Here is a 14,918-nt window from a genome sequence, read left to right as displayed (position 1 = left end):
GAGGGGGTAGGTGGGTGTCTTAACGATGTTACGGCCCATACAAAAATTGAATAACATTCATACAAAAAGCGTTACAAGGGGGTGGGTGGGTGCCCAAAATGGCCAATTTCAGCGTTATGAAATAAATGAATGAGCCCCTATCTGTTTTGCTGGTCTGCTCGATAGGTAGACGGTTTGACAGTTCGATAGGTAGATTTGGTTTCACTCTTCGCGCAACTCTCCATTCATAGACTCTGAGCACTGCTGGTCTGTTGCCAAATCTAGCGTAACATTTGAAAAGGGCCTAACTGCAAAATGTAAACAAACTTGATTATTCAGTATTCGTATCATTTTTTACGTAAATTACTCCTACATACTCTTACGGGCATGCAAAATGCATTATTAATGGTAATTTTATTCAAATTTAAAAGGGCCTATCTGAAAATGATAAAACTAAGAGGGCCTAACTGGTCATAAAAGGGCCTAACTGAAAATTTCCATCAAAGTCAGATTGGCCCTTCCGTGCATTTTTAATTTTTCTTCATATTTTTCAATATTTAGCCACAGACAAACAGACGTCACACTCACATCGCTGTCCATCGACCACCTTTTAAACGGTCGATTCAAAAATATGGTAGGTGGTCAATCCACCACTCGCAGCGCTCGCATCGTTTTTGTTCGCGTGTGACGTTTGCTCACTACCGCCATCTGTTGGCCCATCGGCCAAACACGCCGATTTTAGCATTGGGCGTACATGTCCTCTTGACTATGATTTTAATCACAATTTGTTCTAAGTGTTACGTCTGTTTGTCTGTGATTTAGCCCTTGTATAGTGATCAGCATAACGTAAAAATTGAGAAATGCTCGATTGAAGATTCTGTAACATATTGATTGTTACTATTTTAAACTCATTGCTATCTAATAGTTTTAAACTTTTGTTCGACACTCATAGTCTATTACTGGGCCACGTAACGTTTTAAATCTAACATAACATAAAAACTAGTAAAAAAAGTTGAATTCAAACATCATCGGCAGATAGGCCCTTTTACGAGTCTTCAAACCAGTTAGGCCCTTTCAATTAGGCCCTTTAATTGAACATGGTTTCAGTTAGGCCCCTCCAGTTAGGCCCTTTTATTTAACATAGTTCCAGTTAGGCCCTTTTGGAATTTGTTAATTTTATTGATTATTGAATAGATTTTCAAAGTTTTAGAACAAAATCAATCGATTATGTGAGAAAATCAACATTGAATATTGAAAATTCTTTATTGAAGATTCAGTACTATATTGATTATTCATATTTCAAACCCTTTCTCCTATTTACTAGTTTTATACTTGTGTTCGACACTCATAATAGTCTACTAGGTGGCCCATAACGTTTTAAATCCTAAATAACAAAACAACTCGTAAAAATGGTTGAATTCAAACATCATCGGCAGTTAGGCCCTTTTACGAGTCTGCAAACCAGTTAGGCCCTTTCAGTTAGGCCCTTTGATTGAACATGGTTTCAGTTAGGCCCCTCCAGTTAGGGCTTTTTATTAAACTTAGTTCCAGTTAGGCCCTTTTGCAATTTGTTAATTTTATTGATTATTGAAGTGATTTTCAAAGTTTTAGATCAAAATCAATCGATTAGGTATGTGAGAAAATCAACATTGATTAATAAAAATTCTTTATTGAAGATTCAGTACGATATTGATTCCTATTTCAAGCCCATTCCCTTTTTTACTAGTTTTATCATAATCTTAATGCGAAGTTAGTTGAAAAACTGATTTTTTATCCTGGAAAAAAAAAATCAATTATATTAAAAATTTTGAATAATTTTTATTTGTTGCCTCTAGTTGTGGATCGAGTTCCAAAAGTCGCGATTTTCACAAAAACAAATTCGTTTATTTTTGTAACAGCCCTGCAAGAATTCTTCTTATACTTCTTCTTGGCATTACGTCCTAACTGGGACAGAGCCTGCTTCTAAGCTTAGTGTTCAATGAGTACTTCCAAGTTATAAACTGAGAGCTTTCTTTGACAAGTTGCCATTTTCGCATTCATATATCGTGTGACAAGTACGAAGGTACTCTATATTCAGGAAAGTAAAGGAAATTTCCATTGCGAAAAAAACCTGGACCGACCGGGAATGGAACTCAGATACCTTCAGAATAGCTTAGCTTTGTAGCCGCGGACTTAAACTGCTCGGCTAAGGAAGGCCCTCAAGTATAAAACAAGTAAAAAAGTGAATGGGTTTGAAATAGATATAATCAATAAGGTACTGAACCTTCAATCGAGAATATCCAACATTTAGCTATTACATTGTTTTTCTCTCGCTTTATTTTATTTAAACAACTATGAAAATCACTTCAATAAGCAATAAAATCAACAAATTCCAAAAGGGCCAAACTGGAACTAGGTTTAATAAAAGGGCCTAACTGGAGGGGCCTAACTGAAACCATGTCCAATCGAAGGGCCTAACTGAAAGGGCCTAACTGGTTTGAAGTTTCATTGAAGGGCCTAACTGCTGATGATATTTGAATGCAACCATTTTCACGAGTCGTTATGCTATTTCAGATTACTAACGTTCTGGGCCACGTAATAAATCATAATGAGTGTCTAACACAAGTATAAAACTAGTAAAAAAAAGTGAATGGGTTTGAAAAATCAATAATCAATATGTTGCTGATTTTGTATAGAATAGTTTCCAATATTTAGCTTGTATGATATTGTGTTGTTTTCTCACATAATCATTAAATGTTGTCGAAGAATTATGCAAATCACTTCAATAATCAATAAAATTAGCAAATTCAAAAAGAGCCTAACTGGTTTGAAAATTCGTTAAAGGGCCTATCTGCGGATGATGTTTGAATTGAACTATTTTTACAAGTTGTTGTGCTATTTCAAATTCAAATCGTTGTGAGAAACGTAATAGACCATTATAAGTGTCGAACACAAGGGGTTATCCGAAAATGACGTCCATCAATTGGGGCCTCCTCCAATGGGGGGGGGTGTACGAAAATGTGACAGTGCATGGATTGGGTATTAGAAAAAGCGTGACAGAGGTGGTAGAAGGGTTCTAGAAATCCCGAAAAACGATGGACGTCATTTTTGGATCTTCCCCAAGTATGAAACTAGTAAAAATCGAATGGGTTTGAAATAGGAATAATCAATATGGTACTGAATCTTCAACCGAAAATTTTCAATATTTAGCTATTATATAGTGTTTTTTCACATAATCGCTAAATTTTGTTCAAGATTTATGCAAACCAATTCAAAAATCAATAAAATTAGCAAATTATTAAAGGGCCTAACTGAAACCATGTTCAATCAAAGGGCCTAACTGAAAGGGCCTAACTGGTTTGAATATTCATAATAGGGCCTATCTGCCGATGATGTTTGAATTCAACAATTTTTACGAGTTGTTGTGTTATTTGAGATTAGAAACATAATGGGCCACGCAACAGACTTTAATGGGTGTCGAACACAGGTATGAAACTAGTAAAAATGCGAATGGGTTTAAAATAGGAATTATAAATATGGTACGGAATCTTCAATTGAAAATTTCTCAATGTTTACGTTTTGCAGATAGGCCCTTTTCAAATGTTACGCTAGAAATCATTCCATTTTACTTCCGCTTATCTCTCTATAAAGGATCACTAGTTCATAGGCTGGTTGACCGGGATATATCTAGAATCGTCTCTTCACAGATGTTTTATGTTTATCGTGAGTAACTGCGAGCCACAATCCTATTGAGTTAGAGGATATTCATACCGCCTGAATGTATTAGGTGGTATTAGAGTGCCCCTTGAAATTTACCGCTGATTTCAAACCAGCTCAAGCAATGTCCCTTCAAAACCATCTTCCAAGAAAATTCACAATAAGGGACCATTCACAAATTTCATAACGCTGGAGGGGGTGGGTGGGTCAGAGTGGATCTAGATAAGAGTGGCGTCAATGTCAAAATTGGAACAGCGGCGAACTGTCATTTCCATACAAATCCGCGTTCCAATTGAGCTGGAGACCTGTCAAAACTGCAACATGACGTCACTCTTGTTTACAGGCACTCTAGGGTGGGTGTCCTTAAGATGTTACAGCTCATACAAAATTTGAAAAATATTAATACAAAATGCGTTACGAGGGGGTGGGTGGGTGTCAAAAATGGACTTTTTTGGCGTTATGAAATTTGTGAATAAACCCTAATGGTCCGTTATGGTTATTATTTATTCGTGCAAGCAGCAGTGTGAGTTTAACCCATATTTGGATAGGTCAGAACAAACGTGTATATAGCCAATAGAAATAATAAACCATAGAAGAATAATGTCGCTGGTGTTCCCTTTGTTCTCGCTCAGAAACATGTTGGGTATATAAGTGTCAAACTGCATACATTTTCGCGTTGACATTTATAGCCCTGCCTATCTCCGCCAGCAAAAGATGTTCCTACTGCGACGCCAGCGACATTCTTCTTCTATGGTTTATTACTTCTATTATATAGCCATGCAAAATTCTGGCATCACTGATGAATATCAACTGTTTGTAAATAAAATAAATGTCAAACTGAACCGTAATAAGGTAATAACGGTGATAACAAGCCTCTTAATTTCCACAAAAAACTTTCAACGATGGATTCCAGAAAAAATAAAAGATCATCGAACAGCAAGGTAGGATATTGGTATCTCTAACAAACAGGCGGTAAAGATTCTTCCACCCTAGCAGAAAAATGCATCCAAACAAGACTCCAAAAGCATTACAAACAAACCACTTCCGGATGGAGCCGGATCTCAACCGAGAATACTGTTGAAACCTAAAGAGAACGCAGAGGTTCTAAGAAAGCCGGAACCCGTGATTACGATCGCTACCAAAGCTCCACCTGCTAAACCCGATCCATCACACCATGCGGCAAAGGACACAGCTGTCCTGAAACAGAGACCAGTTGCCCAGGAAATTCCCCAATCGATCACAATTGTGAACAGCATGCTCAAATCGGTGAATCTGGTCAATGGGAACAACGCTTTAAACGCCCATGCATTCGACTATCTTCACGAGAGCAATTCGGATTTCTTTGTTATTGGCGCCATTGGCATGCAGGGATCGGGAAAATCCACCGTGCTGAATCTGCTGGCCGCTGATCCCACGGAGGAAGCCATCCGGCAAGCTGCCTTCCACGTTGGCGGTGGCGTTTTTCCCATTACGAGCCTGTTTGGGCGTAGTGAAACGGTGGAATTTGAGGATGGTATGAATAGTGTAGTACTGTTTGCTTGTATGTATAATAATTAACCTTCTGGTTTTAGCAGAAATTCGCATGCACATTACCAAGGATCGTATTATTTTACTAGATAGTGCCTCGGTGCTTTCCAATCGAGGAAACAAGGATTTTGTTCTAAGCGAGCTAGATGACATCCGGCGGATTATGCTACTGTTGAGTGTATGCCACGTTCTGCTGGTCTTGCAGGAAGATTACTTCAACATCAATTTCATAAGGTAATAACGAAAAACATTTGAATTCAACCATTAGTCTAGCAAAAATAAATCGATTATCCGGGGAATCGACAATTTTATAGATTATTGGTAGTCTATACAGAAAGGAATTATAGGTACTGAAGCATGTACAAAATAGTTTTTGAAACAAACATTGACACTTGAATTTATTTAAAATATAAAAAGTATGGCTGTTATTGGTAGGTCATCAGGGCTGGTAGAAGGTCCCTATTTGATGCAAGACTCTACTTCTAATGCTAAATTATAACGCATTATTCTTAAAAAAAAATAAATATTAGGATTCCTCGAAGAAAAGCTTCTTCCAGTGATTTCACAAGAGATTTCTTTTGTAATACTCTGAAATTCTTCTAAAGATTTCCCAAAAATTCTTATAGGAATTAGTCCAGAAATTCCTTCAGTTTTTTAAGATATAAGTAAATAAATTTATTCAGAAATTGCTCCTGGAAATCTAACGCAACTTATTTCATTAGTTTCCACAGGAACTGCCCTGAAAATGTTGCAAAAAAAACCTTAAAGGTCATTCTAGAGTTTGTGAAGAACTATTTTGAGGGATTTCTCCCTGAGTTCCTATGCCCATTTTTTAATTAATTCTTCCAGTCATTCCAGTCAGGAATTGATCCAAAATTTCTCCAAGTATTTCTCCAGAAATCAATTAAAAACGCTACCAAGAATTCCCCAATTATTTAGATAGGTGATTCCTCATTAAGTTTCTTCAATTTTTTCCTAGGATTTTCATTATAATTTCATGCATGAATTACTGTTACAGTTAATTCAAACATATCTCGAGACATTTAGTAAATATTTCCTCATTGTTTTCAGATTACTGCGGTGCGCTGAGATGATGATTCAAAGGGATCAAAAAGACACGCAACATTTGAATCCACGGATTATTTTCGTAAAAAACAAGTGTAATCGAAATAATTTCACGATACAAGATAAAACATTCCACGAAAAGATCTACAAACAAATATTGAAGGACACAAAACTTAAAATTTACTCAAACGAGGATGATAAGGAGAAAATAAATGCAATATATTTACCGAAGCTGTTTTATGGTAAGTTCAGCAGAAACGTATGATTATATTCATCTACCATGACTTTTTTCTTCCCTTTTCAGATAATCTCTTGTTCACCGATGATGATAGTAGTTTTTCGTGTATTCTCAAGTTGCGACAGCATGTATTTATGACTCCCACGCATGATGCGGTGGAAGGGTGCGAAAGTCTTACGGAAAAAGCGTGGTCCCAGATCGTTCATCACGTTTTGGAAAGCCATCACAATAACTACTTTTTGCGAAAGTATGAAAACCTCAAAGAGAAGTACAACTTGCACAATCACGTTAACGTGGTCGAAAATGCAGCAAAGGAGAAAAGCTATTTGAACTTTATAGACACTTAGAATAAGCTTGTTTAGTTTCCGTAAGAAGATTGACTTATGTTTTGTAAATTTAACAAAAAAAAAAATAATATCAATTGTTAACGGTTTCTGTTTATCTAGTCTCCAAAAACGTTAATGTGTTTTTCTATTGAAATTTTTGGGTTGGTAACAGGCCTTGGCCACGTTTCTAAAAAGTCTCCATTTTTAATTGAACATCTTTTTTATTTCTTTCTTTATTTTAGTGTTTTTTTTTAACTTAAAGCTAGTTCAAAACTCGTCAGAAGAGGTCACCGAAATGGTGCCTCAAAAAAGAAGAAGTGGACCCTTAAGGGGTGTCTCTTTCGAGCCCAACCAAGGGGTCTCGCCAAACACAGAGTAACGCTATTGTAGATGACTCACTGGACAGTCGACCTGTCGTTGTTTTACATGTAACACCCACAGACAGTCTTGATTTGAAATATCCTAATTGTAAATGCGCACCGCATAATGCGAAACTTCCTTTTGAAAAATTTGATAACCTAATTGCTTATAGCCGCCGACTTTGTCGGTGGACATCTACTTAGCCGGACTAAGATGGCTTGTAGTGTTGGGTCATATTTGTCCGTACAGGTTGATAGCTTTTAGGAACCCTATTAAAGTTGACACGGTGGCCGCAACGTTTCCTAGGCCGCTGCGGATACTTCCCGAAATTTCGAAGGATCTCCGGGCTGATTCGTATTGCGGACATGTACATATAAAGTGCTCGACGGAGTTCTGAACGCCGCAGATTGAGCACATCCGTCTGCAAAGACCACGTCCGTCCATGTTATGAGAAACCCGCGTATGCCCGGTTCTTAAACGGGAGATGACTCGTTGATCGTGGAGAAGAGGACAATCGATCCAGTTTTCGGTTGAGAGTTTGATTTTTCGCAGGTGCGGGGAGTTAGACTGAGCCCATTCAGTACCCCATACGTCCTTGAAGGTTTTCGAAATCCATCTTTTCACATCATCTAAAGGAACCGTTTCTTCGAAACGAGGAGAAGAATGGCCGGTCCCGGCGAGGTTATCGGCAGCTACATTTTCGGGTATCCCACAATGTCCGGGAATCCATGCGTAGGTTGTGTTCGACAGAGCATTCTCCAGCGTCCCCTGAATCCATGGATGTGTGGGCCTTTCAGATTGCAAGGCAGAAACCACGCTTGCTGAATCTGTAAGGATTAATACTGGTCGGTCGGATGGAATGGTGGCTGCTATGAAAATAGCAGCGGCTTCCGCGGAAAAAACGGAGCATGTAGGAGGAAGACTAAGGCTTAGTGAAATGTCGGAGGCCGAAACTCCCAAACCGACGCCAAGGTTCGATAGTGACCCATCGGTGTAGCGTTTTTCGTGACTGGGATACTTGGACGGTAGCTCTAAGAAACGATGAATTGTCACCTGCGCGAAACTGATTTGCAATTGCGTTGTCTATGTTTGGTTTCGATGAGTGCCAACAAATATCTCCGTACCAGTGAACCTTGGCCACTGGGGGGAGGTCCACGTTGGCGGCTGACTGGAGGATTCTGCATCCTTCAGATAGGATAAAAATCCTGTCGTCTCCGGATGTTTTTTCGGTAATAGCGGCAGCTTTTCTGCAGACGGCCGTGTAAATGAAAAAACGGAAGGGTAGAAGACCTGCTTCGACGCAGCTTGAGTCCGCCGGAGTTGAAGGGAGCAACCCTGATATTATGCGTATATACCCGTGGTATACGGGAGCGAGAGTGCTAACGAGTCGGTCTAACGCTATACAGGAGAGTTCTAACCCGTATGTTAGCCTGCTATCGATTATGGCTTGCGCAACCCGGAAGCGCACTGCCCGATTGTTCGTTCGGTAGGGGCGTGAGATCGTCCGGATTATATTTAGGTGGGTTTGACAACTCTGCTTCACCGAGTCAAAGTGATGCCGGAAGGTGAGCCCATGGTCAACAGTGACTCCAAGCACCTTGACGGTTTTTTTGTTAGGAATAACTGCCCCATTGACCATAATTGGGACGGGGTTACGATGATTAGATGGGCACACATGACATCTAACGCTTTTCGATGCGGACAGCTCGAATCCGACTGCAGAGGCCCACTTATATACCGCGTTGACAGCTGCTTGGGTTTTAATTCTGACACGAACTGGTGTTTTACCGCTAACGACAAGAAGGATGTCGTCAGCGTGTATAAATACATATATGCCACTGGGAAGGTAGCTAAACACTCCGTTCAATGCCACCAGAAATAAGATGACTGCTATCACGGAACCCTGAGGAACGCCGGTCTCTTCCCGATATGAGTCGGATAGGAAGTCACCAACAAGGACTCGGAAGGAACGCTGTTTTAAAAAAAAAATTGCACGAAACACATGATGTGCCCCGATAGATTCCATTGAACTAGTTGACGGAGAACTAATGGATCCCATGTCCGGTTGAACGCCTTCGATAGATCTAGGGAAACGATCTCGGTATGCAAGCCACTGGAGTAAGCCGTATGTAGGACATCACCGAGTTGGGAAAAATAGGTTGAAGTCTCGTGCCCTGCTCTGTTGTCTATGGTCCAAGAGGTCATGAGATTCCAGGAACTGTTTCAGTCGACGGTTCACCATCCGCTCCATCACCTTTGACATACAGCACGTGAGTGCTACTGGCCGGAATTTGGATGGGCCACGAGAGTCATTGTTAGTCTTCGGTATGGGGATGATAAGGCTTTCGCTCCATTCTGACGGAAAACTGTCCGTGAGCCATGTTTTGTTGATGAGATCCATGAGTTGTAGTTTGCCGGAGGGAGGAAGATTTTTTATGAGAGGCAGTGATGGAAAGTGGCGAACGCTTCATCTGAACTAGTACAAAAACAAAACCAAACGCTCCCGAGCGTCAGAGCGCTGGCTTACTCGCATCTGTCGACTCCCGAGTAACTGAAGCTAAAAGTGATTCGCGAACGTGTTCGGAGCTGCTCAGAGTCATATTGTGCTTTTGGGAAAAAAGCTGCTTACCCTCCGAGATTTATGGTTTTCAAGGGCTTTTGACTACAAACTAGTAGTTTACTATCGATATGATGGTTATACAATTAATTTGTCTGTCAAAACCATAATAAATCACACCTTGCTCGGTTACTCGCGAGTGAACGCTCGCGAGCTTGTTGCTACTTCTTTTGACATGTTCTCCCGAGCAGACGGGTGCGGGCTTACTCACACCTAGCCAGATCCCGAGTCTGTGATGTTTGTTATGCGTTGGTATACACTCGTGAGCTGCTTCGTGATGCGAACTTTTCCAGCACTGATGAGAGGATAACCGATGCCATCTGGGCCAGCAGATTTACCGGTACTACATTTGATTGCGAATATTAGCTCACTGAGAGTGAATGGATTGTTGATTGGCGCGTTATCATGATCATCAGGAACGGAAAAATCAGCCACAGAACTGAGAGTTGGTTGAATACGGCGTTTAAAGAAATCGCTGTAGCTGTCGATGGCTGCTAGCTTTGCGAAATATTCGCCTAGAGCCATTGCTACTGCTGGAGGATCCGAAATATCAGAGCCTTGAATTTGAAGTGTAAGTGGTGTTGCTTTACGCTTTCCACTGAGAGCATTTATCTTGCTCCAGAGGTCAAAGGAAGTTTGTGTTGGATTGATGCTGTCCAAGAAATTTTCCCAGCTGGCACGCTTGGCGTCCGTGATTATCCTTTTGCATTCCATATGTCGCCGCCGATATAGGTTCAGTGCATTCTCCTTGTTAGGGTGGCCAAAGGGAATACGCTTGACCGTGCGTAGTGCTTTCCTCCTAGATTTGACTGCTTTTCTGGTGTCATCCGTCCACCAGTGTAGAGCCTTCCTGCCCGGTCGATTGCTAGTACGAGGTATGGATAATTCCGCGGCATTGTGGATCACTTTGGCCAAATCGGTTAAATTGGTGGGTGCGTGATTTCGGGAAAGATATCGAAAGCTTTGAGTGTATTCGATCCAGTCTGCCTTCTCGTACATCCATCTAGGCCGACGGGCCAAAACCGGCGGAGAGGCAAATGAGCCTATTCGAATAGGATGGTGATCGCTGCCGTACATATCGGAGTCCACACTCTACTGAAAACGGTTAACGAAGGAGCGACTTACTGCAGCTACGTCGATGGCTGAGGAGGTATGCCCGTTAAAGAAGGTATTTGCACCGTTGTTAAGGACAATAAGGTCATGTTCCTCGAAAATATTTTGGAGGGCGATTCCTCTGGCATCAGAGCGGTGCCCGCCCCAACTAGGGTGATGAGCGTTCATGTCGCCAACGAAAAGGGTAGGTCCGGGTATCACCTCAAGGATTCGATCAATCCGCTCACGCAGGTTGGGTAAGGTTCCGCAGGGGAGATAGACGTTTAAAACGGAAATCCAGATAGGCCCGTTAAGGCGTATTCCGACAACGGGTAGGTCTGAGTCGAGCCTGAGGACCTCAAAAGGGATCGACGTTAATACACCCAGGGCGACTGAGTGTCTCAAGTTACTGCCACGGAGCATAGTCCAACGATATAGGCCACGAAGCGAGCGGTTGAGCTGCTCTACCGATACCCTGTTCACTTCCTGCAGAGTTAAGCACCACGGTGCAGTGTAATGAACTAGAAGTTCGAGGTTTGCGAGGTTATTATAGAAACCAATCATGTTCCATTGAAGAAGAAAGGTAATTGGTTTTGGCAGAGTTGGCGTGGGAAAAGAAGTTAGGGAAATCGATGAGGTTCCGCTGGAGTTCTGAGACGTTTGCCGTAGAAAGGATCTGTCGCCCAGGTTGATGTGCTGAGAATGAGCTGCCGCTGCAACATTGGTGGCCAAGCTGGCAGTTTCGGAAGGCCTGGTTGTCAGACCGCTAATGACGGAGGGGGACTTATCACACGGGTTGAAGTGCCCGTGGAGCCCAGAGGAGGAGTCTATCCGCTGGAGCCGGTTGTCCGAGAGGGATGTTTCGGAAAACCCTGACGATGGTGTTGAAGGAGCATTCGCTGACAGTGAAGTTTCGACGGGATTTGGGTACACTGGAAAACATTCTGTGGTAAAAATTACTATTGTAGCTGACTACGCCCATTCTTGAAACTACCATGGAATTTCAGACCAATTTACTATGTTTACGGTACATCCCACCACATTCCTGGTACATTTGACAGAAAAAAAAATACAACAATCTCATTTCGACAACAGGCATGGTAAAATCAAGCGCATTTCTGGTCTGCTGAAAATTGCCGGTGCGAGCGCTTAAGTTAACCCCCTAAAATGGTAGCTTTTACCGCACATTTTTTTGTGTGTAGCGTTGCATGTGATGTCTAACAGAGCCTCCAGGTACCATGGAGTTGGGCGAGCTGAGAGTACCGGAAACGCTATTGACGGAGTGGGACTTACCACCCGGGTAAGGGTGTCCGGGGTGCCCAGGCTGCATCGCGAAAGAGCCGGCAGGTATACTGGAGGGTATTGTACGGAGATTTCCAGATTGGACACGGCGGTTCTAAACCGCCGTTCCTCAAATCGCCGTTCAAATCGTCGGTCGATGAAAGAGAGAGATGTATTCGAAATCGACTGATTCTCTGACATTTTTGTATACACCGTTGCCGTTGGTGCAACACGTACGTTAGATTGCCTTTTCACTACTACGATTTTTGTGTGATTTGTTTTGATTCCTTTTGACAATAGGCCTTTTCATGTGACAGGTCCGTCTATGCATTTATTTACATCGGTGGAGGACCGGTGCATACTCGAGGCTGTCATTTTCATAAAAGAACTGTCAAAGAGCTTCCCGATCAGCTGTTTTTGAACGTCATGTGAATAGGCCTATTGTTTTTATGTTGCTTATGCTACGAGCTGGAGGTAAGCATATTTTGAGGGGCGTTTTGATGCATATTTGGAAAATTTTATTTTGGTTATGTTTTCAATTACTTAAATTTCAATCAAATATTTAGAAATGTGTTCGAAACTGGACTTCAATGTAATGGATATATCTAGAATCGTCTATTCACAGATGTTTTATGTGAATTGTGAGTAACTGCGAGCCACAATCCTATTGAGTTAGAGGATATGAGGCGGTATGAACTGAATGTATTGGAGTGCCCCTTGAAATTTAACGCTGATTTCAAACCAGCTGAAGCAATATCCCTTCAAATCCTATTGAGTGTACAGCCCCTAGCACTCACCAAGTCTACACACTCAGTGGGCTATGTTGCCCCCATCGAAGGTGACACCACTGCTGAGAGAAATAACAAAGACAACAACACTTCCGTTTTTCATTCCATGTTTCTTTTCTCGTGAATAAACACGCTTTTTATTTGAACTCGCTAATTTCGTCAGTCTCGCTAGTTTTTCCTTGTGTGGCCATCCGAAGAACCACTTCAGGTTTTGGGCCCGGTAATCGTTTCGTCGGTTCCGTCGCGTAATCAAGTGGAAGTGATTTCGATGGAGGAGGAAAGCAAGGAGCGAGTTTTTCTGCCGGTTTTCGACGGCTCCAACTTTTCCGCATGGAAGTTCAGAATGCTCATTCTCTTGGAAGAGCATGAACTGGCGGAGTGTGTTCAGCGCTACGCTGCGGACGTTGAGGAGCTGAAGGAAGAGCTGGGGGACAGTGAAGAGCAGAAGAATAAGAAAAGGAAGGAACGTGAGAAAAGAGTGAAGAAAGACAGAAGATGCAAGTCGCTGCTAATCGGTCGGATTCACGACTCACAATTGGAGTACGTTCGCGACAAACAGCACCCGAAAGATGTGTGGGACGCGTTGCACCGAGTGTTCGAGAGGCATAGTGTGGCGAGCCGACTACACTTGAAACGGCAAATGCTCTCGTTGCGGTATGAAAGTGGTGATTTGCAGCAACATTTTCTGCAATTTGACAGATTAGTGCGTGAGTATAGGGCGACCGGCGCGGCCCTCGATGAGCTTGACGTAGTGTGCCATCTCCTTTTAACTCTCGGTTCGGCCTACTCGGCGGTCGTTACGGCGCTCGAGACTATGCCGGAGGATGTGCTCACGTTGGAGTTTGTGAAGTGCCGCCTCCTAGACGAGGAAACGAAGAGGATGGGCACCGAAATGTGCACAGTGAAGAGTGAGCCGGCGGCTTTTAGCGGAGCGAAGCAAGCACCAAAGAACAGAAGAATCAAGTGCTTCAGATGTAAACAAGAAGGCCACAAACTGGCCGAGTGTCCCGCGAAGAAGAAGGAAGACGCGAAAAAGAAGTTCGTAAACAAATCGAAGGCTCACGTCGCCGATCAAAGTGAAGTGTGTTTTGCCGGGTTCAGCAGGGGCAGTGCTGGTGCTGACGAGTCGAAAAATGTGAGCTGGTTTATCGACTCGGGCTGCTCTGACCATTTGGTGAACGACAAATCACTGTTCATCGAATTGCGCGAGCTGCCGCAGCCGGTGGAAATTGCGATCGCCAAAGACGGCGAGATGATCGTAGCGAAGCAAGCCGGAACAGTGAAAGTGATTTCCGTCGTGGATGGCAGGGAAATAAAGTGCTCAGTGAAAAATGTACTGTTTGTACCAGAGCTTCGGTGTAACTTGTTTTCTGTCGTACGATGCGACGAAGCTGGTATGAAAGTCGTTTTCGAAAGTGAGTCGGTCCGGATCTACCGTGATTCGGAAGTGGTTGCCACGGGCAAACGTATCAAAAACCTCTACCGTTTGGACTTTTTCGTCGCAAATCGAAACGTGAGTGATTCGTTGTTGTCGTTCGGGCGCGTACCAGCGGATCTGGAACTGTGGCATAGGCGTTTCGGCCACCTAAATGCGCGAAGCTTGGAGAAACTTATCGGAGAAGAAATGTGTGTTGGCCTGAAGCTAAACGGTCGCAAAAAGAACGGAAGCGTTATAGTGTGCGAACCGTGCGTCGCGGCTAAGCAAACACGGAATCCGTTCCAAGTGCGTAAAGAACCACGATCGTCGCGCATTCTCGAACTCGTACATTCGGACGTTTGTGGACCGATCAAGCCGGTCGGTGTTGGTGGTATGAGGTATTTTGTGACTTTTGTGGATGACTGGAGCCACTTTGTGATGGTGTTCTTAATGAAATCAAAAGACGAGGTGTATGAGTGCTTCCAGCAGTATGCCGCGATGGTATCTGCAAAGTTCGGTCGTAAGATTTCGC

The 14,918-nt window shown here is 42.6% G+C and overlaps 1 protein-coding gene across 4 annotated transcripts; it reads left to right on the top strand.

The window, feature by feature from the left end:
* The first annotated feature begins 4,455 nt into the window (after positions 1-4,455).
* On the top strand, positions 4,456-6,961 carry LOC5564770 (protein SMG9). Of its 4 annotated transcripts, none has more exons than XM_001649072.2 (5): positions 4,456-4,616; positions 4,672-5,188; positions 5,250-5,436; positions 6,274-6,509; positions 6,572-6,946. In XM_001649072.2, exons 1-5 carry the CDS (start codon positions 4,578-4,580, stop codon positions 6,850-6,852), a joined length of 1,260 nt encoding a protein of 419 aa, XP_001649122.1. In that variant the 5' UTR covers positions 4,456-4,577; the 3' UTR covers positions 6,853-6,946. The 4 variants fall into 4 exon arrangements, with proteins under 4 accessions (XP_001649122.1, XP_001649123.1, XP_001649121.1 ...); XM_001649073.2 differs by having other exon boundaries at positions 5,247-5,436; XM_001649071.2 differs by having other exon boundaries at positions 4,458-4,616; positions 4,669-5,188; positions 5,247-5,436; positions 6,572-6,961.
* Positions 6,962-14,918: the final 7,957 nt, after the last annotated feature.

Source organism: Aedes aegypti, chromosome 3 (assembly GCF_002204515.2).
Source record: "Aedes aegypti strain LVP_AGWG chromosome 3, AaegL5.0 Primary Assembly, whole genome shotgun sequence".
Lineage (NCBI taxonomy): Eukaryota > Metazoa > Arthropoda > Insecta > Diptera > Culicidae > Aedes > Aedes aegypti.
Note: the sequence above shows the minus strand (reverse complement) of the source record. Positions and strands in the feature narration are given on the sequence as shown.